This window comes from Leptosomus discolor, chromosome 12, assembly GCF_034619465.1.
Source record: "Leptosomus discolor isolate bLepDis1 chromosome 12, bLepDis1.hap2, whole genome shotgun sequence".
NCBI lineage: Eukaryota > Metazoa > Chordata > Aves > Leptosomiformes > Leptosomidae > Leptosomus > Leptosomus discolor.
Genome location: NC_141402.1, coordinates 4,407,291 through 4,434,451, shown reverse-complemented (window position 1 = coordinate 4,434,451; position 27,161 = coordinate 4,407,291). Strand labels below are relative to the sequence as shown.

Below are 27,161 nucleotides of genomic sequence, written 5' to 3'. Positions count from 1 at the left end.
TATTTGATGAAGTCTAACTCTCCACCAATAGGCAACCTCCCAGGCACAGGAGTGGAGGCTGAGCACAGCCCAAGAGATACATGCTGAAGCACATGTGCTTCTGTGCTTACTGTTTCCCTTTCTACATGCTTGATGGAGGGAAACATTTCACCTCCTTTCTTGTTACCACGTTGCATGCAGCACCAATATAGTCTAATCCATTCTACGCAATGAAGTACAAGCTGTGAACCACAAAATATTGGTTGTGATAACTGTATCGGCAAAGAACTTGGCCCACGTGCTACAGCCAAGGGAACCATGTGGGGTAAAACATTGGGCAGCAACTTAAAGCAACAGCAGATAAATAATCACCACACTATTTCTAAACTTACAATTGTAAAATGGGCAATAGATGCATTTCCAAAAGTCAGAGAGGTGGCAGCAAAGATACTCATTTTACAGTTCTCACCTTACTAATGCTTTGACAGTGGATCTAACCACACTGGAGAGCAGGAACAACGGAGACACAAGAATATGAAACAGGGAGATGGAGGCAAATGCCACAGATGGGGAGAAATCAGCCTTTGTTGTCAGATGAGCATGGACTACAAATGTCTACAAAGAGACAGACATCATCATCAGCGTTTTGTCATAAAGGAAATGCACAAAGACTTCATATTTCATAAGCATTTCATTTACAGACTCTTAATTTATACTCTCTCATCTGTTTTGGGGAGTGCTGCATACTCCGGGCTGCTTCTGGTCACAGACGTCAAGTGGGCATTTCCCATTCTCTCCCAGAGGAACTGCAAATGTGTAGCAGGTTTGCACCCTGTCCTCCTCCTTCCTCATTTCCACATCACTTACACTTCAAAATGCAGTTGTAATTAACACGACTTAGAAAAGTCCATACTTACTATAAGTACAGCTGCAATTGGTATTGCTGCATTCATAAAGACTGTGAAGGAAAACATGTAGGAACATTTAGAAACAATTTCCATCCAGACATGCCAAATGTTAAACTACTACTAGCACTGGTTTACAATGGCATTTTCTATGCTTGAGACAGGAAAAATGTGTAAGTATCTCCACACATCAGTACATCATTGTTCCAAAGTGCCTACAGCTCTTTTCACGTCATCAGAACAGACAGAACCCAGCAGCGCGCCCTAGAAAAGGATGACTGATCTACTGGGTTTGAGCTGCGACCAGCTCACACGCAGTTCGGGCAAGGGGCACTGCAGGGCTCCGTCTCATGACAGGCAGGAAGGCCAAGCTGGTAGAAGGTCTGGCAGCACCTGGCAGTGAGAGAAAGGAGACCCAGCAGGGGCTCCACAGGCCAGAGTGCTGGGACTGCCCTGCAGGCTGGCTCCACCCTAGCCCTGCCTCATCCTGCAGCCCTGCAGCAGGACCTCCTGGGAGAGCTACCAGCACATACATCAAACTGTGACCTACTTCTAGGGCATCGCTTCTGATGTACAGGGCTTTGTGGTCCCCTCAGGTTTCAGGATGGAGTTCAAAGGGTAAGGAAAGATTGACAACTGTATCGTTGACTTAGTTTATTCTTAAGGAGGACTTACTCATAATTGTTCCTGCTTTGTCAGGCTTGGCTACTTTGTGAATGTCCACAGGAGCTTGATACAGGTTCTAAGGGTACCTAAATGTGATAGAGCTTTAATTTCAACTGGGCCTTGAGTTAAAATGTAAACAATGAACCAGTTTCCTCCCTGACCTCGAACAGTGGTGTCTTGGTGCCCCAGATTCCCTGACTATAGCAAGTCATATACTATAGCACTCAGAGGTTATGAAACAGATGGATGGGGAGAAGCAAGCAAATACCATTTCTGTATAGGGATCTCTTTGAGATGAGGCAGGAATATGGGTTAAGAACGCAATAAAAACCAGTTACCCATCTGGGAGCTTAAGTCAGAACCAGAGCTGTGATCTTACCCCACATGTCTGTCCCTGCTGTCACAACCTGAGGATATTATTGAACCACCACCTTTTCATTTTGACCTTTGCTCATTTTATTTCATGAAATAAACAATAGAGAATATAGAAACTATAGCTAAACTAGAATTAGAAGGTCAGTACACGCGTAACAACAGAAATAGGCTAGCCACTTCTTTTTTAAACTCTGGCTGATCTTATTTCCTACCAGGTACAGCCCATGTTCAGACAGTAAATGCACTCCCCAGTTACTTCAGATAATGTAGAGCGTCATCATCTGATCCACAACTACCTGTGGTTGACTGTTTGGCCATCCTTTTCTGGGTATAAACCCCCGGAAGAACTTAACATACTGTCAGATGTTTCTTTTTCCTACATGTAGATGATCTTTAATGAATCCTGTAACATACTTGTAAGCACTGTACTCAAGCATAAATAAAATAGTTGTGTTATTTCATGTAGCTCTAATTCCTTGACAGAAGAAAGTGTTTGAAAAGATAGGTATGTTTGCATATATTTTTTCAAAACAAAAGCTTAGCCTTTAAAAGACGAATAGGTATTAAAGCCTTGAAATTCACAGTTTACTCCTCACCTTAGAAAAGAAAATATCTTTTTCTGAGGAAGATGTTCTTTTCTGTGTTGGAATACAAAGCAGCCTCAGTTCAGACTCTCATTTCTCCTAATGATTCTACTTCCTGCCCAGTTTTCACCCTTTGTATAAATGAGGTAGTTATGGCACAGAAATACTGCAAAAGAAGTGACGCTTGCTGCCTGCAACTATGGACTAATTAATTCTCTTAAACCCTTGCATTTGCAATTTGCCTTTGAGACTGTTGCAACACATGAGTTTGCTTTTATGAATGAATCTGATGAGGGAATCTAGCAAAGCTGATAAACTCAGAGATGGATCCTGCTCTTCTGCTGTCTACAGTATGAGATCATACCTGTCAACTACAAAGCTGGACAGATTAAATATGCTGTAGGGTTGGCAAAGCCCGCTGCAGCTAAGACAGCTAGGGTCACTTAATAAACAAATTTAGTTTGCAGCTAAGACTTTTGGTTTAATTAGATTTGGTCAAAAGTACTTTGTTACTGGAAAAAGGCTGACTGAAAACTGGGTAAAGTGTTTTCAGTCGTTTCTGAATATTTTAGGATAGTAACTACTGTTATTTTTTTGTGACAAAGCCTGGAGTTACTTTGCTTCTGACAGATTATGCAAAAATTCATAGAAATAGGAAACCCATTCCTTTATTTCTCCATCTTTCCTGAATATATAGTGTGTAATAAACTCTGTAAAACTGAACATAGGATAACTTTACTAATCAATATCAAAAAAGTTTACATACAAATCTTTCCTATAGTTAATTCAGTCAAAACTCAAAAGATGTCACTACCAACGTTGCAATCCAGCTTTGATTCTGGCAGGTACATTTCATTAAAATTATAGGAAGAGCTAATGTCTGTCATAGCTCTTTTAAGTTCACATGAGCAATTCCACATACGTACAAACTGGATCCAGGCAAAGGGGCGAGGCAGATGAGATCCAATTTCCATGCAGTCTTGAAATGGAATTTTCTTGTGGTCTAGCCAACACTGCCCTGAAACTTGTAGGTATATTTTCTGTAATCCAATGCAAATCTATTCCTCATGAACAGAAGTAGCTCCAACCACATTCATTCATGTTAATAGCTAGGTATACTTAGAAAAGTATTCCAGAGTCTATTCAAACCTGTACGTTAAAAAAAAAGTATATCTATAAAAAAACCCACCTCATTTCTGCTTTCTTATTGTTCTAGGAAGTGTCTGCCTACCTCTTGATCAATAATACATGAAATCTTAGTCATCTCTTGCTTTTTTCATTCTTTTCTTCTTTCTTTCTTCAAAAAATAAAATCATACATTCACTATAATATTAGCAAACACACTTTGTGCTGATTATGCCTGTCATTCTATTTATACTTATGGCAAGAAAACCAGCAAATTCTCCTATATTTATGTTTCCTATACAGTCTGCTAAAGTGCAAGTAATTTCTGCTAAAGACTGAGGGTGCAATGAACTCTGAGGCTGAAACTGTAGGAACTCTTTATAAGCCAAAATGATATGCATCAACATAAAAAAGCTGCATTGGTTTATCCCAGCTGAGAAACTCATCTACTGTGTCTTACATATGCATAAATATCACGCATAATACAAACAAGGACACAAATGTACACATTAAGTGTTTCAAGAAGCATCAGTCCATATTTAGAATTGGTTTTAATAATATGGTTTCACAGGTACATCACTGTTTCTTTACAGAATAGTCAGTACTCTTGGGATGAATACACCTTTTTGTAGCTGTTACAAATGATACTGTGAGGATTTAAAATCAAATCAGTCCTACAGCAGAACCTGGGGCTCTGACTATAGACAGATTTCAACGCCACATGAAGTAGTGCAAAGGGAGCCTGCCTGCGTTGACCTGGTGTAGCTTCTGGTCACACAACCTACTCCAGCTAAATTTTGGTTTATGTCAAAATGAAAACTATGCTCCAAGCACAGGGATCTCAGGATCCCCAGAGAGAAATTCTCGTCTCAGAAGTAATGAAAACCTCAACTTAATGTCAGTTAAATTCAGTGGGATCAGGATCTTTCCCTCAGAGTGCACTACCTTTGTGATCATTTGGCAGGAAAGAAAGTCAGCTGGACTGGGTGAATGAAATCAGATAATACTAACCAGACTGAAGTTATTTTCCTGAGGAGTGGCCTTCCTTATTAGTCTAGAAGGTATTTGCACAGGTGGCTTGTGGCATTTGAATATTTCTTGCTAAAAGTTCTAATTTCATTAATATCTTGCAGATTATATGAACAGTTCTTCAGTTTGACTTCACTAATTATTTCTGAAGTATTACACTAGCAATTATACAGGCATTGCACATGATCTTCTCAAATACAGAGTTCAACTGGCCCTAGGTCTTCTTAAAAGGATGATAAAGCCTTAAATCAGCTTGAAAGATAACATGAGACAAAAGAATCTGGATATGGACTGATGAAATTCCCAGGATTCTCATATTTTACCTTTTTAGGATACAGAAATGCTCTTAATCATTTGTTTTTATAAGAAATTCAAATTTTGAGTAAGAAAATGTAAGTACCATCTGTCGGAGCTTCAGTGCAAAGACAATTCCTGTCACATATTATGATAGACTGTACTGTGCCAAATGCAGAAGGAAAAGAAAAAGAAACATCAACAAAGTCGTCTTCCTGACTGCTGTGTTATAGAGGAGAATATTGCTAGCTGAAGGTAGCCTGTGAAACACTTGTACCTTAAAAGCTTTTCTCCAGAAAAGCTAATGCTATGAAGCATTAATCTTGACTTGCTCTTTTAGGCGTATTTCCCATACAGGCAAAATTCTACTGAATTAAATGGAAAGTCTGACTATATGGAAATGATAAATTCATTAGTAGCTAATAATGAAGTAGCACTTCAGCTGAACAGTGGATTAGAATGAAAGAAGAGACTTACTGGATATGGAGGTATAAAGGGCAAAAGACTTGAGGCTAGTCATTTCTTTTTGTCTGGTTTCCTCTACGCTGCTGTGAAAGATGTGTTCCCAAGCATAGAGTTTGAGGAGCTTAATGCCTCGAAGCATCTCATTTGTCTTCTTCAGTCTCTCATTGGAGTACTCCTGCAACATTTATATACACATTTACTTAAAGAGTATAATTAAAGTACCTGTCCCTCAAACATAAGGATCACACAAAAATTGTATGCAGCCCCTTGTAATCAGTCAGGTACAGTTTACTAGTTCTGTCCATTTGGATGTTTTGTTACCGTTTTTCACAAAGGTGAGCTTCCCTAGAGCTCAAGGGAACAGGCAGTGGGTTTGTTCTCCTAAATCATATGCTTGTACTGAAAATTTTACTCCTCTGTCAACTTTCTGATCACTTGCAAGGCAGCCTCTCACGACTTCTACTGCCCTACACACCAGCTGGATTTTCAACAGGCACACTGACAACGTACAGAGGAGATCAGAACACACAGACAAGCTACGACCGGGCACACTGCTCTGCCTGATCAACGTGACGTGGAAACATCAGTGCCAGCCTTCAAAGCACCAAGGTCACATTAGCAAGAGGCTGTGATCCTGTAGGGAACCTTGACTCCGAGCAGGGCCAGCTGGCTCAGGCACAATAACACACGGGTAAAGTTATACTCTCAGTAAAGCATAACTGGAAGTCACGCTGCTTCCAGTTTTCAGATTGGCTCAAGGATCTTTGTATCGTACTATGTTGCACAGCGGAGACATTTCCAGCACAAAATCTGCAGGAATTTCTAGGTGATGCTGCCTATCTGCTTGGATGCTATGGGGATGAATGCCGTCTGCATTCCTAGAAGGGTGTACACAGTTGATGCGAAGGCACTACTTTTCACACAGGAAGGTGCACAAATAACTCTCATTGCCACCCATGATTTGTGGTGGAAGGGATTTCAGCAAGCTCTCTGGGTCCATTACAGGTTCATATGGATTCCTGGGCAGTGCAACAGTTGCTGAATGTGGGGATAAGGTTCAGAGCAGCTGAGCATGGTAACTCCTATGAACCGAAGTAACTTTCTCAGCAGTGATGCAGACGATTCAAATTATAGACAAGCCAAGTGAGGGATCAAGCAACAGCTCGTGATTTGGCAGACTGCTAAGCTCTCCAGCCAAGGAGCATGCTGTGGGAGTTAAATAAATCAGTTTGATGGATTTCCACATCTATGATGTATTTGGGGTCTGAGTTTGGATGCAGCATTCCTACTTCCTTTCCCCTTGGACAGCTTGCCCTGCATGATTGATTTATTTGTGCATCATCTGACTGCACAAAGCCATTTCAGTCAACGATGACTGGTAATCTACATTTGCAATTTAGAAAGATACTAAGGGTTTTTTTGCTCTTAGGGAAACACATACTTGTTGAAAAGTATAAACCCCAAAACCTGCATCTTTACTGCTTATGCTTATCATGTTTTCACAGTCTTGAACATTACAAAATGTTTGAGAATTGGTTCCTAGTCAATGTCCATGGTTAGCTTTGTAATTCCAAACACAGACCAATGCATAATTACCAGAGGTGATATTTATATCATGTATGAGTTCGAAGACACTTACCAACGTGCTTCTCTGGGCCTGTGAGAGTTTTGTTGCTACAAAGTACTGAACAGGTGCAAGGACTATGATTACTGCTGCTCCAATTAAGGCACTGATTCCCAGAAGGTAGTAGAGCAGAAGAATTCCTACAATTATCTGTTGGGAGTAAAGAAAGTGGGATGTTGGGATAGCTTCACTTTGTGTATGCACCACAAAGACCAGTCACGGGCTAACCAGGCAGCACGTTCAAAACCAACAGCCACCGCAGCTAACCCTAGCCCCCAACGTCACACGTTCTGCATCGCTGGCATGGTGTGATCAGTCAGGGTATTCTGTCAGAGGACCAAACATGTCCACCTAGTGTTCCTCCCCAGCTTGGGGATTCTGTGTATTTCCATTTCATGGACTCCCATTATGAACAGTAGAAGGTTGTACAGATTTGCATGTCTTCTATAATGTAACTCTCACAAATTATTTAAAATAACTTAAAATAAATACATCTATTAAAAAACCCTTCAAATAAATCTTAATTTATTTTAAAATACTTGCAAGTAACACGTTGAGATATTCCCTTTTTTAATTTCCTATTAAACATTTTTCACCATTGGTCAGATGGCACAACATGCATTTTCTTTGACTTCAGATTTTTTTTTTTCTTTTTTGACGTTTAAGCATTTTTACACCAGGGAAGAAATTACATCTCCCAGTTTGATCAGAACTCACTGGTCTACAACACAAGGGACTTCCACAAAGAAGGAATGCTTCTTTGCTTACTACAGAAGCTAATATGAAATATTATTATTAAAAATACAACTTATCTTGTAAATATTAACATGGTATTATTGCTGACCAGTACATAAAAAAGGAACATCATAAATCATATCACTAGGAACCTCCACTTCAACTATAAAATAAACTTGCAAGGAATTGTTTTTAGGATGCACAGTATCAGACTGGCAACGACAGTTAAAAAAAAAGTTAGAGAAACAGCTTAAGAAAAAAAGTTTGTCTTCGGATAAATAAGAATCTAGAGAACCACAGTCTGGATGGAAAGCAACACTGTAAGCTGTTCAATAAACTCAAACAAGATATACAAGCTACCAATGTTAATTAACACTACTCTGCTGACTCCTGAACTATGTGGATTGTTTAGTATATTTATCAGTGTAAGATGATAAATTAATCAGAAGACAGTGATAGAAAATTCATTTCATACATCATTTTGTTTAATTTAAAAAAATATGGACATTTCCTTAAAGCATTATCCACTACTCTTGCTATATTTTCATACTCTCACAACCTTCACAGAAACACTATCTTCCATCATTTTGAAGTTCATTAGTTGTAAACCCATCCATTCCCACAAATATTAATGGGAATTGGGTGTTTCCATGAAGAAAAACAGTCCTTAGTTTCCACATTTCCATCTTGACATTTTCATTAATTTAAGGCACACAAAGAGAAAATGCATATCTTGTCTTTTCTTAACAATCCTTTCTGCAGATGAACTGAACTAAAATGTGACTCTTAAAATGAGTCACAGTATTTACTTAGGAAACATGCAGTAACAAGAAAGTAAAATCCCACCACAAATCTAGTAAGACCAAAGGTTAAACTGTAAATTAAATATGTTTTAGAGACAAGTAAATGAGCAATCTGCTTCCATCTGAAGTCAGGAAATCCATGAGTGTTTGAAGTCAAAGCAAACATGCAAGGCCTCTGTCAGGTATCCCTGGCAGAACTCTCCAAAACATGAAATGGTCAAGATACTCATTCCCACCTGATTCTTTACAGGCAATCCAGGGACTCAAAATACATGAAATCATTGAACAATGCACAGTTAAGAGATGTTCAAAGTGACAAAGTCAATGCAGAACACTGACCCCTGCTTTCCCCCACTACTGGTTGGTTGTAACGACATTATGGGATCAACTGGCTCTAGGAACAGAGCCTTAGCTTCTCACGTAGAGAAGGGGAAAGCTATTCAAGCTACTGGATCCTGAGGGAGTTGCTAGCTCACAGCTGCTTTTCCCCCATGCCCCATCCTGGCTATTGAAAGGGTCAATCTTTGCCATAAAAATTTAATGTTTTCAATAGATTAAAAATGATCCCATTTTCATCTTCTTTATACTGCGATAATAAAGGGCAAACTTTTATAATGTATTCATGAGGTATGGGACAAAAAAAAATATTCTCAATTTAAGTATGTGAATACTTGTATCTGAAAAGTGCCAAAACCTGTAAGCATTATTGCAAGTAATTCTGTATTTATCATACCACACGCTACACATTCAAGAACAAACAGTACATAGATAATACCTGAACTGCTGGAGGACAGTATCTGGCAGATGGGAAGGCTCTCATTAATATTGCTAAGAAGATTATATTTAAAAAAAAAATGTGTAATGAAACACTTAGCTTCCCTTTCATGAAAATCCCAAAGCTCTTACCTGCCATAGATATGTATCACAAGCAAGGAACTCATCAATAGCTCTAGTTATTTTGTCTTGATTATTTATTGAAGATAGCAAATACTTCCAGCTAGAAACGGCTTTTGTGGCCAGTTTTGAAAGACACAAATGTCCTTTCATTACAACTGTAAGCTATCCCTGCCAATGAACCAGAGATATGAGAATACAGAATTTTTAAATAATCACAATGAAATCAAACAAGGGTGTTTATAAAATGGAAGCTGTGAGGAAAGCCTTTACAGGGCCCCATTTTGCTCCCAGGGTTTGAGCCAAGCCTACTGAGGGCATCTTTCAACTGATGGATGTCGCCAGGCCTCTTTTCACAGATTTCAATGGCCTTCAAACAGTAACTTAAGGCAATGATAAAGCTCCTATTGACTCCAGTCAGAGCAAAGATGGGGCTCAAATTATCCGGCCTGTATAGAAAACCTACCTTGTTATGAATGGTTGGGTCTTCTAAGTCAAGGATAATTACAAAATCCACAGCAGATGCTGAAATGCTGATTGTTAGATTAAGAGCTACAAAACAATTTCAAACTCGTTTTAAATAATTAATTGTGTTCAACTTCTTATTAGCCATCTCTCCAGCATCCAGTAGTTGCTTTCACTGCCCTATAAAGAAGGTATTGAACGAATGTTGTGGAACCACGTTTTGGAGAAACCTTTGTGACCACCATGACTCATTGATTTGTGCTGTGCAATGCATGCACCATCCACAAGACAGGAGCATGCTTTGACACCGATTGTCCTGATCTGCTACGGAACATCACAGGGTGTTTTAATGCAAATACAATCACATTTTCAGAAGACTGTCGGGAAATCTTTATGAGTCCACAACTTCTGGCACATTAGAGCAAAACGTTGTTACAGATACACAATAAAATTGGCTTAATTCTCAGCTGCAGTAACGCTCTCTCTACCCTGAGCTGCCAGAGTGGTCTTACAAAAAGCATACATGAAATTGGTACCTCTCACATAGCCTGTTTTACTAACAGACTTACAGTGGTGACTAAGTCTAGGGGATAACTGGACCCTAAATGTTATCATTAAAGGGGTGGACTCTTCATACCTCATAGCTCTCTCAGCAATATCATTTTAGTAGTATATAGTCACTGACTTCTTACTGCAGGGTACTTCTAGTAAATGGACAAAAAAATGCCAACCTGTAACCATATTTAATACGGTATTTCATATCAGTTTCTTTTCTTTATAGTTTTCTCTTTTGCAATTAGAAGTCAAATTAGCACATGTTCCTTGATCACTGGGTTTTTTCCCCACTTTAAAATAATTTGCTTCCCTTTGTTTCTCAACCATAAATTCAGAGAAACCATCCTGATGCAGGTTTCTTTCTGAAAAATTCCCAGTGATAATTGCTATATCCATCTCCCTTTTTTATTTCCAGAAAGTAAAATGTTTTTAACTGGCATATAAGTCTCTCCAGGATCAGGAAAACTAGTCTATACCCCAATGCAGTTACTCCTGCACAAGAAAGAGACAAATGCATTTATACTGCATGAATGTGACACAATGCACCATCTACAGAGCTGGAACAATGAAGGAGGTGAAAATACCGTGTTTCCATGTTGGACATAGCCTATGAACTCCTGTTTCAGTAGGGGAACATGATTAGATAAATTTAAATCAATCATGAAAGTACCTCCTAAGATAGGACTCTGCTTTCCTCATCTTAAAGACTTGATAAGACACAGTTGTATTTCACTGGGCATCACGCACGCTACGAGGCTACAGGACATGGAACCAGGAGTCACCCGGAGATTGAGTGTGACTCAGAATGGCGTTCTGGCCCACGTCACGCATGTGGGAAAGGAGACTGCAGTGGTGAGAGCGGTATTTAGAGACAGGAGACCAAAGACACCAGAGAGAATAAAGTAGCAAAACCATTTCCTATAACAAATAAATCTGTGGAATTTCATATGTTAGAAGTTCTCATCCGTGAGGCAGCAGTAGTTTTAGAGATCATCTCTAAGTGATCATATTTTTTAATAAACTGCTAGTTCTCTTGCTTCTGCTGGGATTCAGAAGACAAATGATTGCAATACATTCCAGTTAACTCCCCTGATGTAATAAATGAATGCACTGGAATAACTGCACCCTATAAATTCTTGTAACAAATGCAAAACATGTTTGGCAGCAGTCAAGATCCTAATATAACCCTAAATACCTAGAGTCCTGTCACACACGTGACATATACTACATATAATGTTTCTAGATGTTCACAGCTTGAATCTTATTTCAAGTTATTCTTTAACTTCTTTTATATGTCTAACTTTCATCAAATTCATAAGCAATCAATCACTACAGATGCACATTAATAACAAAAGCATGTTCAATCTTCTTACCTGTACCGGCATAGCCCAAAGGTTAGGGCAGAGGAAAAAGAACCACATCAGCTGATTTGTGTCTATGGCAACCAGGTTACAGATCTGGCCTGCAGTCATCTCCCCCATAGACATGTTAGAGGTTGAAAGCTGCATAATTTTATTGTATATTTTTGTCTGGAAGAGAGATCAAAAAGTGTTAGCATGCAGAAATAAAATAAGATTCCTAGCTCCACCTGAAACACAAGCGTAGTCCAGCACACTGAGGGAAACCACCACTCCCAGTAACTTGAAGATCTTAAACTTCGGCCTTTTGTGTTATGATGAAAAATTTTAAGCTACTGTCTTATTGCTCACCCACAAAAAGCACAGTGCAATTAGGTACATAATGGTTGTCTAAGTACTCCCTGTGGATCAGTAAGAGAATGAAACTTTTACTGACCAAAAGGCCCAAGAACCATATTAACAATTGTTAACAACCTCCAGCTTCTTCATGGAGTGCCCTTGCTGTAACTAGTGCTAATGAAATAATATATTATTACATTCAATATATAATAGTCAATATATTATAATCCTTGTGACTTTTCTCTGACAATTGATTCAGGTTCCATCCAACCTCAGGATCATAGTCCTGGCTGAGAACGTTGCCACACTTTGGCTAGAGAGCCCAGTCCCATTACAAACTTTAATTCACTGACAACTAATATAACAGGTCCGATTCTGCACTGAATTAAAGTTGTTACCTCAGTGCAGAATCAGGCACCACGTATACAAATAACTTAATACCTAAGAATGAAAATGCACTTTTACCAGCTGCTTTGGTAAAAGGCTACACAGTGATGCTCTGCAGTCATGAGACAGCTGACAAGAGGCACCCTGAGTCAGTAAGTGCTTTGGATCAAGTGCCAACTGTGTCCATCATGAAGCATAAAGTCATGTAGGGCATGTTGAACAGGTGCAGGTTTACACAGGGGAGGAAGAGATCAAAGGTTTAAAGACAATTGGAAAATTATAGGAAAAAAAAAGTATAAAAATAGTGGCACAGAAAGTGCCATTAACACTAATTTTGCTGCTTAGAGTGATGGCTAGAAATTTTCCAATTTGAATGGTCTGATGGCTGGCGTCATCTGGGCCTATGTGTAATACCCAGCTCAGAGAACACAAAGCTTTTCTCAAACAAAATTAATGTAGCACTATTTTCTAATAATTCCCCTTTTACACCTGCTGTGGTCCATTTATTTCTCAGTTAGTTGCAGCTCATCTGCTTGATATAAGACATGCAATTTTTTAATATATATTTTTGGGTCAAATTTCTATTTCTTCAGGAATTTTCTATTTCACTTTAGTAAGGGAATACCAATGGATGGAAACCAGAAGTCTGGCAGCTGACAAGTACTTCCAAGTGTAAGATCAAAAGAGGATTAAACAATTATGCTGCTATTGAAAGCATCCATCTATCACACAGACTCTCACAGGATCTATGTAGTTCAGTGGATAAATAGTGTAACTTATAAGGCTGGCTTTTCAAGCTGTCAGAGGGTAGGTTTCAGCCAGTGCACTTGGCAACACTGCATTGTAATCTTACACCTAATTCTCTCATTTCCAGGCACGGCTCTTTGTATACTACATAGAACTTTGATCTGCTGCTCACAGTTACACAACGATTACGGACTCCATTTTATCAGTCTTACTTACATTCAGTAATTACAGACTCTGCAATGCCTGATAGATTTTGTGGCTTGATTCATGGAATAAGACACTACTCCATACACTGGGAATCCAACCTATCCTTTTGTCCAAAGCATATACACAACACATTTTAAAGCTGTATTATTTGCATGGGATGTTACAAAAACGTGCCTTTGAGATGGGAAAGGTGCAGTTCACAACCTAAATTCTTTCAAAAGTTACATTCAGTTTTATTGTCAGCAAATTTATGCTCAAAGGTAAGAAGAAATACAGCATTAGATATTACAAATTATCAATCTGTGTTATATACCATCATCAAATAAGATGCAGAGGAAAGAGAACATAGGTCTAAGTTAATACAGTCTTTAATGGCAACAGTTACATTCAATACATTTCAAGAGAAGTCTTTCAGAATTTAACTATAATTATAATTTGTATTTACAAATACACGATTGCATGAAAATAGGTCAATTAATAATATATCGACTACCTGTATTGCACCTCTCAAGTTGATTCCCGTTTCAATAGCAACATAGTATGATGCTTGGAGAAACGTCCTTTGCAATAGAAGGGCAAAAAATAAGAGTACAGCCAAAACATAAGCATTGGACAGGAACTCTTGAGACGAAATAAAGAAAACACCAAGAATTTTAGTCTACAAAAAAAGAGAAAGTTAGAAATCAGGTGCAATGGTAATTTAATTACCAGTTTTGCATAATTAATAAGCAGAGCTAACCACGGTTTATTACTTTGAAAGTGCTCCCAACATTACCTGAGACCTCACAGCTTATCAATTTGAGGAAACAGTCAGATAACGTGCCAATTCAGTAAGCTTTATTTAAATGCAGAATGACATTTATAGGATTTCTGATACTCTTCCAGAATTCTACGACACTTTAAGTAACTCCATATGGTCATTTGCTAAAAGATGTGCACTGCCCATTGTCAGAAAGGACTAGTTAATATCCTTTCAGAGAAATTAGTCTCCTTATTTTAGCACCTCAGGTTACTGAACACTAAAGTGACCTTCACGATCTGCCAAAAACACATCCTTTGAACTCCTGGAACTATGTGCATTATTTTGGTTTGCAGCACCTTGTTCAGCATTTTTATTTATGGTCATCATCTCCTAGCAAGTTCATGAGATCATCAAAGTGCATTTTGAAGCACACCTACAGTTTACTGGCAAAGCAGTGCATTTATTCTAGATTATATTTGACAAGCAGACACCTTTGATGCCACAACAAACTGAGAGGCTGGCTCATCTTGGGAAGCCTTCTGAAACTAGAATGTCTCTGCCGCCTTCTTTCTCCTTCAAAACTTTGACTGCTGGCTTATGCTGCCATTAAAGGCAAAACTAGGAAGAGGTGTCTTTCTATACCCTCTCAGAGGGCTCGTCATTTACACTCCTGCTGTATTCCTTGCTCAGAACACTTCTTGCCTACATAGTTTCTTTGCTGTTGACATTTTCAAAACTGCTATAACACTTAATAAACTATATTTCACAAACTCTCACTGTCTGTACATTTTATTAGACCCAATCTGCACCTTGCAGTTAACTGCTTATAGAAACTCCACATGAAAACTTAATACAGAGGCTAAACTTAGTTTTTAAATCTGTGGTTTTCTAAGATGAGGCTGAGCCAGCTGGAAGAGGAACCAACTTCTCCCTATCCCTAATTGCACCTGGGTTGCTCCAAACTGTATGCTTCTGTTGCTTACTGTGTGCTAGTCTGGGAGACAACTGGGTCTCTTCCTGAGACAATTCAAATAATTGATAGAAGAAAATCAGCCCAGGAAAGAGATCTGCTACTTTTCTTTTAGTTTAATGAGCCAAATCAGACCACAGAAGTGTCCAGTTGATGCCAGAGCTAGAGCAAAGGAAGGAACAGGAGCAAGAGTGACAAGGAATCAGAAAGGAGGAAGAGCCAGTCCTTTCGGCAGTGGTGACCCAACAGGTCACTTGGTCTTCCTGACCAAAGTCTTAGGGCATTTTTTCCATCTATTTTACTCCATCTTTAGACATTCATGACTGCTCCTGCCATTGCTGTAGTAGGCACACTATCTAGCCCCTCGACATCAGTAGAATCATTTATAGGCTTACAAGCAGAGAAATGTATGCTTACTTTTGCAAACAAGAAAACAAGATAATGAGCAAAACAGTTTTTGAAAGGATCCTTTGTTTTACTCCATGAGTAGAGTGCACGTTTATAAGAACACATCCAGTACAAGTTTCCTGACACAGTGCCTCCCACCTCGCATAGCAATATTCCTTCTCATGAGAGGAAACTAGTCTGATCTGTCCATGCAATGATTGAAACATCTGGTGAGGTGCCTGGAAGGTCATTCATCAACACCAGAGTCACTCTCCATAAATATCTGATCACTTCCAAATGAATTGTGGTTGACTCTTCAAACATTGGCCAAACTAAGCAGCCATCAAAGGATCTTTGTCTACTATACAACACAGATGAACTTGTGTGGTTTACTCCTTTCCCATTTATGTGGCATTTGTTACAAGCTACTGAGATACAGACCAAGGCTGGACACAAAGAAAAGCAAGTAATTACAATTCCATTCTTGTACATCTTTGTTCATGCAAATGTTCCTTATTTCCTCTTGATAGTCATATACTACTTTTATGAAAGTGTACAGTGCAAGAACTTACAGGAACATGGAAAACGTCCATCAGTGACACTCAACAGTGCCAATGATTTTATGATATACATCTGGCTAGTACTGCTAATTGCTACAGCTAATACCACTTTCTACTGTGTGTAAAAGAACATAATTTTTTACATAATCATGTTTTGACAAACCATGCTTTTCTAGCAATGAGATTTTGGTGCAGTGCTGATTCACATCAAAACACTATATAACAGATAGGCAAGGAGGAAAAGTGAGATGAATATTCTCATTATTTCCTCAAGTACTCACTTGAGAGAAAAGGAGGACTTATATATACATAAACAACACACACACGCTCAGTGAAAGCACCAAGATACTTGCCAAGTCTCAGATGCATTATCAGGCCATTATGGTTTACAAAGTCACTGAGCATCTACTTAGACAACAGTTGTCCAAGTACCCTGGTTGGCCTGCAGGAAACACAAGGAAATAACTGAACATCTACCTAGCCTTTTGCCTATAAGGCAAATAACCTTGTTTGAGAAGTTGATGGAACTGATTAGATTTTTTGTTTTCAGAAATGGCTTAGAGGACATTCAGTGCCCCACCTTTCTGAAACTTCAGGATAACACCACTTTTTAAGAGTGTCAGTAAGCTCTAACCAGTAAAAGGCTGAGGAAAGTGCCACTATTTAAATACTCAAAGACCCTAGACTCACACAGTCTTAAATGTCAATACTGGGCCTTTTGCTACACTGGCATCTATGACTTCTAGAGTTTTTTAGACAATGAGTCTGTAGGTTTGGTGTATCATTTGAATGTGTTATGTCAGCAGACATTCCTAATACTGGAACTGCTAATCCTAACACTGCAATGTGGAAGATGCTACCAGCAAAATATAAAGGTTATCATTCTGTCAGTCTCTTCTTCGGTGTGAAATGATTAACACTCAGAGAAATTCATGTCATAAGAATGTTCCGAGGTGGCCATAAATATTGATATCAGAGTTATAAATAAACATGAAAAGCGTGACAGAATTTAAGATGCTGTTGTGCTCTGACTAACTGCGGCACTAACTAAAGCAGTTAATACTGCCCATGACACCCACGTGATCTCAGAGTTCCAGCTCCATGGTAGTTTATATCTGTCACAAAGGGCCTGAAGAACACAGCAAATATTATATCTTGGGATTTATCTCTTTGCCTTCAGTTTCACAAATAGAATTTCCGTTTGAAAGATACATTTGACTCATTACAGCATCTCCTCAATCTGAACTATTTAAAATGAAGAAATGTCACTTTAAGGGACGGGTAAAAGACCTTCTCCACTGCACTCACAGCTTACTTTGCTTGTCCAATTCTGTCCCACTGTATGGCCGTTCCTTCCAATGCCCTCAAACTCAGCAGCACATCAGCCACAAACAATGTTTCCCCCCAGTTTAGCTTTGCCTTCATAACACTGTTTTAGAAGCCTTGTTTCTCACACTTGCATGGCTCTCAGGAGCAAACAATTAATAAGGCAAGGTTCTCCTTTTTTTGACTCATTACAAGTAAAGATACAACATTCCCAGCAATAGAGCTGGTCTATATTTTTCCAAAGTAGATCCAGTTGGCTAGGTATGTGCGTACAAGTGGGAGCTTTCCTGAACACCCCAGTCTGTTTACAGATGGTTTCAATAGAAAGCCTTCATACATTTTAGAAAGATATTTCATCTAATCCAGCAAAAGCAATTTCCAAGTGCAAAGGTAATTAGCCTCTTAACAGAAAAACAATGTGTATAAACCAGGTCAAAACAGAAGGAAAAGCCTCTTGGAGGCTTTTTAGCAAAGGTAAAATACACCCTTAAGTGTCACTCATGGCCTACCACCATCAGTGAATCTTGCTGTTAGGTGATCCCCAAACAGTGTAAATGACAAGAACGAGGCTACCGCTTAGCTAGACACAGTGAGGATGTCAACACTGGATAAGGCTCTGTTTAGGACTGGACCAGACCAGAGCATTTTTCACAGAGAAGCACTAGGTGACACTTTAATAGGAAACTTAAATAGGATAATCTGTAAATTGTGATTTGGTATAACTTCAGCTGAAACAGTATTCCAAACAAATTATCAAGAAGCAGACCTCAAAAGCTTCCACAGTACTTTGCTGCAACATAGCCCTATAGTCCTACTTTTTCATTTCCTGCTTTAACTGGTTTCCATTGAATCTACTTGCTATATTAAAGTTTCCAAATATTAGGATAAGGCTTGCAAAATGGATAAACAATTTTAGCCTGAGGCCTTTGTTAAATTTTCTGCAATGCATCTGATGTATTTCAGTATTTACAGTGGACCTAATCCAAAGTGTACTTGAGTTAATGGGTAGATTTCCATTAGTGTCAACAGACCTTGGAAATAAAGTCTTATACCAAACAATAAGTAAGCTGCAGAAATAAACTGATCTTTCTCATCGAAATGTAGCTTGAGTGACCTCACCTTATAATGAGAAGATGCTTCCTGAGTCTGTCTCTTTTTTTTTTTTTTTTTTTTTTTTTGTTAATCAAGAAGTACATCTGTTTCTTCTTGGGAAACATTCATTTAAGTAGCATCCTTTAAAAATAGGTTTCAGTTGATTATTCAAAACCAACCTCCCCAAAGACACTAGTGAAAATTGTTTGTCACAGTTAAATTACTTGGCATTTTATTGTGATGGCAAAAGCCTGCTTTAATCCTCTTAGACATCAGTCATTTTTGGAAACGAAAAGCCAAGCCTATTAAAACCACACTTTTTCCTTTCCAAAAAGCACTCAGTCACCTACTTGATGCAATCTCTACCCAATACTGTACCTAAAATCCTTATGATACTAGTGGGATTCTGCATATGCTTCACCATTACCTTGAAGGAGGTTATTTTCCATAACACAATCCTGACTAGATGCATGGGTAACATATTTTACTCCCATCAAGGTATAAAACGGCATAATAAGCAGTACATACATACTGTCATCTCTAGCATTCACAAATACATTGCAGAGTCACTTTCTTTACTGAGGCCAAATAATACATAGTCATAGCATTATTTTTTTTTTGACTCCTTTATTTTTTATGACATTTTGATAGTACCTGTGGGCGGATGGTGTTATTTCCTTTTCCAACATTGTGAACAATCCCAGAGATGCAGAGCGGACCAGCAAATCCAAGCAAGTCAGCCAGAATACGGAATGTGCTACTGAGAAGTAAGGGTCTTCCAAAAGCACAGCAGAGAGCACGCCAAATTGATCTGGATCCTTGTGGAGATGATGACCTCTTGTTCTGTTCAGAATAAAAAAAATAATTAGTAAGGATTATGTTATATATTAATCGCAGGTCTGATAAATTATTGGTATTTTTATCCCTGCTTTAATTCATTGACAACCAGTTGCAATCTTTGAGCTAAGAAAAGCACAGGAACTACAATTATTGTTTCATTTCTTTTTATAGAGTCAGAACAAAGCACTAATTTTTCTCTCCTCCACAAAAAGAACGACGATTTCTTTCCTAACTTTAATAGGCATTGAGTAAGTGTGGTGTTTGTGGCTTGCTGTGGGAGAAAGAAAAAAAGAGGGAGCAAACTGAGAGGTTTTGTTTTTCTGTGAACACAGAGACTGGAAATCTACACTCCCTTTAGACAGGATGCAAAAGACTTCTCTTAAAATCCTGAATACACTCAGCTCCCACCAGGGAGTCAAACAGAATTTGAGCTGAGGTAGTTTCAGCCCTGAATTCTCCTATGGACAAACTGTAACTGAAATAACATGGAAAAAATAGTCTTGCAAGGCCTCATTGACTCTGTAACTGAATGATTCCAGGGTCTTATTAGGAAGAATGATAATGGTGTTCAGGGAATACATAAAGTCCATAATTACTTTCCGCATCAAAATAGAGGCCATATGGATTTTACACACATTCAACCAGTAATGTGTTTGACATGCATGTTTAGGTAGAGAAATTTCATTATTTGTACGAGTTACAATTGAGTATGTGATCTCTTTGCATATGGAAAGCTATGCTAATGGATACTTCATTTGCATCATGTTTATATAATTTTATATCATAAAAAGTAACAAAAAACGCAAGCACTGAGTAAGCAGACAGACGTAATTCCACGCTTCGCACACCTTCTGCGCTTCAAAGGCCTCATTAAGGCGAATGTAATTGGTCAGAGCTCTCATAGCAATGGGAAGCTTGCCTATGGTTTTTAAGTCTATTGGCTTTTTATGGGCGGTCTTGATGAACGTGTTCATCCACCAGTATGTTCCTTTGGATAACAGATTCACAAACGGCTGTAAGAATCGAACGCCAAGGTCCTGGAGATCCTCAGGTGGTTTAACTTCTTTAGGAGTTTTGAAGAAAACATACCTCTGAAATTCAGAAAAATACACTTTCTTCAGAATAAATCACACTAAAGACATTCAAAATCAAAGTCCACAACAAATAGGTAAGAGATAAAGGACATTGTAGATAATTAATGAATTGGTCTCGGTTCCTCGAAAGTACTCAAGGGCATTCAAATTCAACCAATACAGCAATCCATTTTCCTCAGGTACTGAGGAAAACCAGAGGCATCCAATCTAGAAATAAATCATCCTAAACATTTCCTGTTACTTTGTTTATGGGGTACAAATTTGCATACTTGTAGAAATAAAACCACTCACCTTCCACTTCAAACAGTACAGTCCCAGCCTCTCGCTATGAGTTCCAGACAGCACAAGAGGGGACACACTAGCTCAGGCACAGCCCTGAGGCTATCACAGTGGTTATCTTCCACACCACACTGCCTCACATTTAGTTGGCTCAGAACACAGAGCTACCTGGGCTGTCCTGAACAGGTCTGGGGAACCACTGAACTAGAGAGTGCATATGGTACTAATAACTGCTTTCAGCATAAATGCCGAAAGAGCGAGGGCAGACTGCTGATGATTTCCTTTTGTCAAGATAAAACTTTGTCAGACATCACTCATTTTTGGGAATGCAAAGCCAAGCCTCTTAAAAACACACATTTCCTTTCTGAAAAGTATTCAATCACGTATTTCATTCAATCTCATGACTGTACCTAAATCCTATTAATCTTAGTAAGATTTGTGGATAGGCTTCACTTCTATCTTTTCTCCAACCACAGTCGCAGAAATAATTCACAGACCCTAGAAAAAAATGGTTGATAGGGTTGGGAAAGGCCATCTAGAGTAACCATGGGAACAGCAGAAGGAAGGCAGAAGGCACAGTTGGGATTGAAAGTCAAACAAGTCAGTCTTCTGTCTTCTGGAAGAAGATGGAAGAAGGCAGGAGAAAAAAAGGTGAGGCCAATGTCTGCTGTTTCTGCTAGTATAGAGGCCTCACCCCTTATTTTTATTTTCTTTTTCTCCCCTCACCCCACTCCTCTTTCCCCTCAGCAGTGGCCAGCTCTCCATGCTTCCCGATTCCTTCTTTCAGCAGCTGCAGCAAAACCCTGGCTCTCCAAACTCTGTCATAGACACAACAGGCAGTAAAAGAATCCATGCTGTTGGCTAGTTCACTCTATGCATCAATCACATTCTTTAATAATTAAAATCAAACAAATACAACATAAAAAAGATGACAATAGGCAGTGATCATTTTTTATTCCTCTCTGTGACACATAATTCCATAGTGATTAAATCTCGTTTAATTATGCAGTTCTATTATAAGGAGGTTTATGAGCAAGTCTCTCTGGTGTCACATTTGAATTTCACTTTTACCACAAGCCATCCCACTGTTTTGAATTTAGGTATAAATACTGAATGTCCAGCATTGAAGTTTTTATCCCTCTTTCTTTGAAAAATGTTACTGAAAAGGCTGCTTTTAGACCTATTTTTGTCCTAAATTATCAAATAAACATACAGACATACAAAATCCCCCAAGAAAACCACAAAAGAACAAATACGTGATAGACACAACTTGCATCACTGAATGTGTTACTGGAAAGAGTTCACACACTAATGTGAGGGAAGCAGCAAGAAAATTTACAGAGAAAAGTTTCTTTCCCTCCTGAGACTAAGTTTAACTTGTGCACACAGTTAAGTGAGGGACAGGTGAAAGGAAGAAATTTGGCATTTATCTATTCAGCAGTCTCCAAAGCCATCTCTCAGTTTGTATTATGAATGCAGACACCACAGAGGAAGCATATATGTGTGTGTATATACATATATACAGCTGTGAGGCTAGACAGCAACTCCAGTTGCCCCAGTAAATCACTTATTGTAATTGCCTCCTGGAAAATGAGAGATGTTATTTGTGTGTCTTAAGATATTCTCTGACAGAGCAGACAATTCCTTTCACCCAGTCTTTCCTTGAATCAGAAATACTTGTTTCTGATGACTGAAACTGTGAATCATAATAGACATTTTTGAAATAAACTTGAACAGATGAAATTAATCTTAATTTAACTACAATGGTGTCTGGCAGTTTTTTGAAATTATGGAGTCATCTGGCATAATAAAATTGGATTAACCTTTGATTCTCAAATATATTTCTACTTCTAACGGGATTTTTCTCTCTCCTTTAGAAATGCATTTCACACTAAGTACTCAGGAAAGGGGAATAAAATAAAACCAAACAAAACTACAAAAAACACAGAAGGAGGTTTTTATGATGCGAACTTACCCTCACCCTGATGACGTTTATTTCTACAGCTAGTAGCATTCCATATAGAACAACCAGGAGTCCTGTGAGGCAAAATCGAAGCTGAGAAAATCCAACCCCATTATCACAGAACTTCACAAATTTGATGGTTTTAGTTATGAAAGCTAAAGTCCAGTAGAACAACAATGCTGTAGGGGGGGGAAAAAAAGTTAATCAATTCCACAGTTGCAAAAGCATACAGTAGCAGTACTAAACATTCAGAAAGAATACAACAAGCATATATAAAACCAGAGAGTGGCCCTTCTCATGTCAAAACAGAAGCCTAATTCAATTCCACAAACACTAAAATATTAACACCATGTTAGTTCCAAATTCCTTTCCTATAAGATTTAGTGATATTTTGAAAGTTTCACAAAGGGAAATCTGCTGAAGGAAATTTCCATCTGTTATAAATATCCATTCATATGAGTTGTTCAAGAGCAGGAGTTGTCTCACAAATGAAGGTGGCTGTGAATGATGCTCTTCAAACTCAGTTAATACTACAAGACTGCTATGAATTTGGGTTGAAGGCAAATTGATCTCATTCCCCCTGCAGATCTCTGGGATGTATGCAGGAACAGATACTAAAATATTTTCTCCAAGCTGCAGCTGCTCTATTGTTCAATGCGAATTCCATATATGTAATTCATAATGAAGATACACAGGCACATCAAGGAAGGATGTTCTGGTATTCACAGAATACAACTTTTAGGTTCTGCTGAACTTCTTGTCTGAAAGTGCCCATGCTACTGTCAGTTACAGATAAGTAATCCCTGCAGCAAGCTTCGGTGACTTGGAAACACTCCATGTCATTCACCACACCATAAGCCAGCTCCTGTTCCCCATTCTTAAGGGAATACCTTGTAGGGTTATGTTCTTTTACAGTAATCTTTCACTGCTGCTGTATCTGCCACGGTGCAACGGCTGGAATGTGCTCTAATTGCCAAGGAAAACGTGGATATGCTTTCTCAGCGTCTCGCTGCAACACCAGAGGAAGTCTTCAACCAAGAAGTGAGCAACTGTAAGTCTAACTTACAAATATGGATAATCATCAGGAACTTGCACAAATTTCAAAGACTTTGTGGTGCTTCAGCCACCCTGAGGCACCCTAGAAAGCCCTGTGAGGATGTACTGTGGGTGCTACCCTTTCCCAGCAAAACTAAATTCAATATGGAGAGTCCGTATGGGATTTGGGGCTGCCAATCCTGCCTCCACAGAAATAAATTTCAGAACGCTCATTTAACTGGACAGTAAACGGAACAGTACAGGAGCACTGGGCATTAGGACATTCGCCAAGAGAGTCTATCTTCCTCTAAAATTAATAGGCCAGTCTGTAAGAAGAAAGCATTAAGAGGTCAGGTATTTCAGCACTGTGTTTTAGTGGCTGATGCAGTTGCAGAGAGGATGTAAGAGACATACTTACAGAATCCCCCTTATAAAACTACAGCTGCATTATGTAAGGCTTCCTACCATCTTCCCAATTTACACCACATCAAACCTAATCTCCTCATCCTGCTTCAGACTGTTTCCTACCTTTAGGGCGCTATTCCTTCCTATTTGCGATATGTCTGACTAAAATCTCACTCCATCCAAGAATGGTTCTACTCCTAACCATCTTTATCTGTTAATCCTTGTGTTTTGTATCATTCTTCTTAACAGCAGGCTGAGAACAAATCCTTCTCAGAGTAAAGAGAACTTATACAGACACTGCACACTGAAAAATCTGTGCCAGCAGAGGACACCTAAAAAACCCAACCAACCCAACTGATATCTATGTAGAGCTCTTGGAATTAGCAGTAAGAACTAGCAGAGCCACTCTCCTATTTAGGATTTAAGTAAGGGTCTTATATGACCTTTTAAAATCATTATTACTTTATCGGGATATTAATTTATGTTTTATTTAAGGAGTCCCAAAAAGTGCCAAACGCAATATTCTCAGGTGATAGCTGACCTCCCACCGTCATACCTCCTAGAAGCATTTGAACTAATTTAGCTTCCCGCTTTTGAATTAAAGTGTATATAATCCAATCCGGTGTATGTTCACAGGCCCCTCAAGATAAGGCTCCTTGGAAAATATAGTCACAGCTCTTTCTTTTAAGCTGTGATTTTATCATCTGGCTGGTGAGTGCATATTGGCTGAGAGTTTCTAGAAATTATCACCAAGAACTTCCACTGGCCTGAAATGCCTAGTGATCAGACCATAGAGGCATGCTTTCATTTACTTGATTGCTTTGGATCTATTCTAGATGCTCACAGCCTGAATGGCCTCTTTTTTCTTGGGCTGCATAAGCTACTACAGCACCAGGGTGCAGATTCTCGCCTGATGCAGGACCGTTGGAACTTAAGTGACATGGAACTCAAACTGTTCTACACCTCTATTGGATTAAGACCAAGATTTGAAAAATCACGCATTTAACTGGATGGGATTTGTTAACTAACCTGTGTCTGTTTGAAGACAGATTTTGTGTGCTAAGCAATAAGCATTATTGTTATATGATAACAGGAAGTTCCATTTTAAACAATAAACTAATTCCAAGAGAATTAAGGACAATGTCAAGCTACAAGAAATTTAGATTAGAAAACTAGATTATTGTCAAGAATGGTAAGGCAGTCTTATAATTACGATTGGTTAAAAAAAAAGACAATTTTCTTAAATTAAAAAAAAAATGTATTCCCATACTACCATCTCTTTCAAATCAAAAAAATCAAAGTTCTATTGTTATTTCGCAATTTTCTCCCACTGTTTATTTTCTGAGATTTATCTATAAACCAAATAAACTTCAAAAATAGTGCAATCAGATGCTACCATTCAAATCTGTATTTTGAATGTCGAGAAAGCTAGCAGATTTTTCCAAAATCTGCTAAAATACCACATCTAAAATGTGTCCTGCTAAACTGTACAACCATTCTGCAACACTGTGCAAAAGCACCAAAATGCACATTATTACGAGTCCCTTGGTAAACAGTGCTACACTGGAACAGCTATGTTTGCTGAAATATAATTACAGGCCAAAACTATACAGAGAAAAACAGAACCGGAGGAATTAAAAGTGTTCCAATAATTTGGACACTCAATCATTAGCTTCAGAGAATAAATATTCCAAACCTTGTCAATGATTTTTGATAAGAGATAACAAGAATGACTGCTTCAAAAGAGCCAACAGCCTGGGCATAAAGCTGAAAGGCAGGACCAGTAGAGGAACTTTGTGTCCTTGTCTTGCCTACCCCAAGGGAATGTGCTAATCCCCAGGTCTGTTATGGTATCTGCCTCTCGCTTGTTTATGAAGAGCTACAAATGGACTTGGTTTCTTTAAGGTACAGAGTGAAAAAGATTTTTTAAAAAGGAAACATCTCAAAGTTTCACAGGATTGGAAAATTTTACCCTGTTGAGAATTAATGAAAGACCTTTAATGGTCTTCGGCACTGCATCAATGAGAGTTTCCCCGGTGGATTTAGTAAATTTTGGATAAGGCTCTGTTAACCTTTGCTTTATGCAGCTATCAACTCTTTACAAGTGCAGGCACTGATCCTGCAGCTGAGGTAGATGACGCCCTGCAGTTAGGTGGAACTTCACTGACGCTCAGAAGCAGCAGAAGATGCCACACCAGGTCATTTACTTTACTCTCTGTGTGTGCACGATACTAGATCTCCTCTACAACATTTTATTAAGAAACCTCTTTGGGTTCCTTTCTCATACAGTTGGCAAAAAGTTTACCACCAACTTAAGCTGTTCCTCATAGTTCCCATTTACCTCATTTGTATCACGCTCTAAAAGAAAGCTGCTTCATGGCCACGCTGCACTCTAGTGGGTTGATGGCTGAGTATAGGTATAATGTAACTATCTCATCCTGGGCTAATTTGCATAGAGTTATCATCAGCTAGTCCCAGATGTCAGTACAGAGTACTTGCAATTAACATAGAAATGATGACGATCCTCACAGTTAGAGAACAATAAATTTGTACAGTCAAGAACAAAGGATGGATACTTCCAGAAATGTCTGTCTTAGGTTCTCTCACAAATGCAGGACAAGGAAAAGAAAAATAAAGCCAAAAATAAAATAAAAATCAAAGACCATCAGCTTGTGAAGACTTTGGATTAAAATTCAAATCAGACCAACTAAGTGGGAAAGACTGTGGTAGTCTGATTTTCTTTTTTGCCGAAGAGTTAGCTATCAAGATTAGATTTGCTCAAGGACTCTATTCCTTGGCTATTCTTGCAAAATGAAAATTCATAATTAACTTTCCTATCAATGACACTTACTGAAGTGTTGGTATTCATTGGTATAACTGTTTACTATTCAAGTATTGTCCAGAGCTTATCCAGCATGAGTGCTCTAAATAC

The 27,161-nt window shown here is 38.6% G+C and overlaps 1 protein-coding gene across 3 annotated transcripts in view; it reads right to left on the bottom strand.

Annotated features, from left to right (window-relative positions):
• The window catches only part of ABCC8 (ATP binding cassette subfamily C member 8), a 77,912-nt gene that overhangs the window by 44,871 nt on the left and 5,880 nt on the right, over positions 1 to 27,161 (bottom strand). The window contains exons 4-12 of one of the 3 annotated variants that reach the window (XM_086472272.1): positions 22,802 to 22,968; positions 20,302 to 20,544; positions 19,268 to 19,471; positions 14,030 to 14,194; positions 11,872 to 12,027; positions 7,062 to 7,196; positions 5,435 to 5,597; positions 897 to 937; positions 449 to 594 (exon numbers count right to left, since the gene is read on the bottom strand). In XM_086472272.1, the coding sequence (XP_086328398.1) occupies positions 449 to 594; positions 897 to 937; positions 5,435 to 5,597; positions 7,062 to 7,196; positions 11,872 to 12,027; positions 14,030 to 14,194; positions 19,268 to 19,471; positions 20,302 to 20,544; positions 22,802 to 22,968 (1,420 nt within the window). The remainder of the gene's footprint in view (positions 1 to 448; positions 595 to 896; positions 938 to 5,434; positions 5,598 to 7,061; positions 7,197 to 11,871; positions 12,028 to 14,029; positions 14,195 to 19,267; positions 19,472 to 20,301; positions 20,545 to 22,801; positions 22,969 to 27,161) is intronic. The other 2 variants (XM_086472273.1, XM_086472274.1) reach the window with 2 other exon arrangements.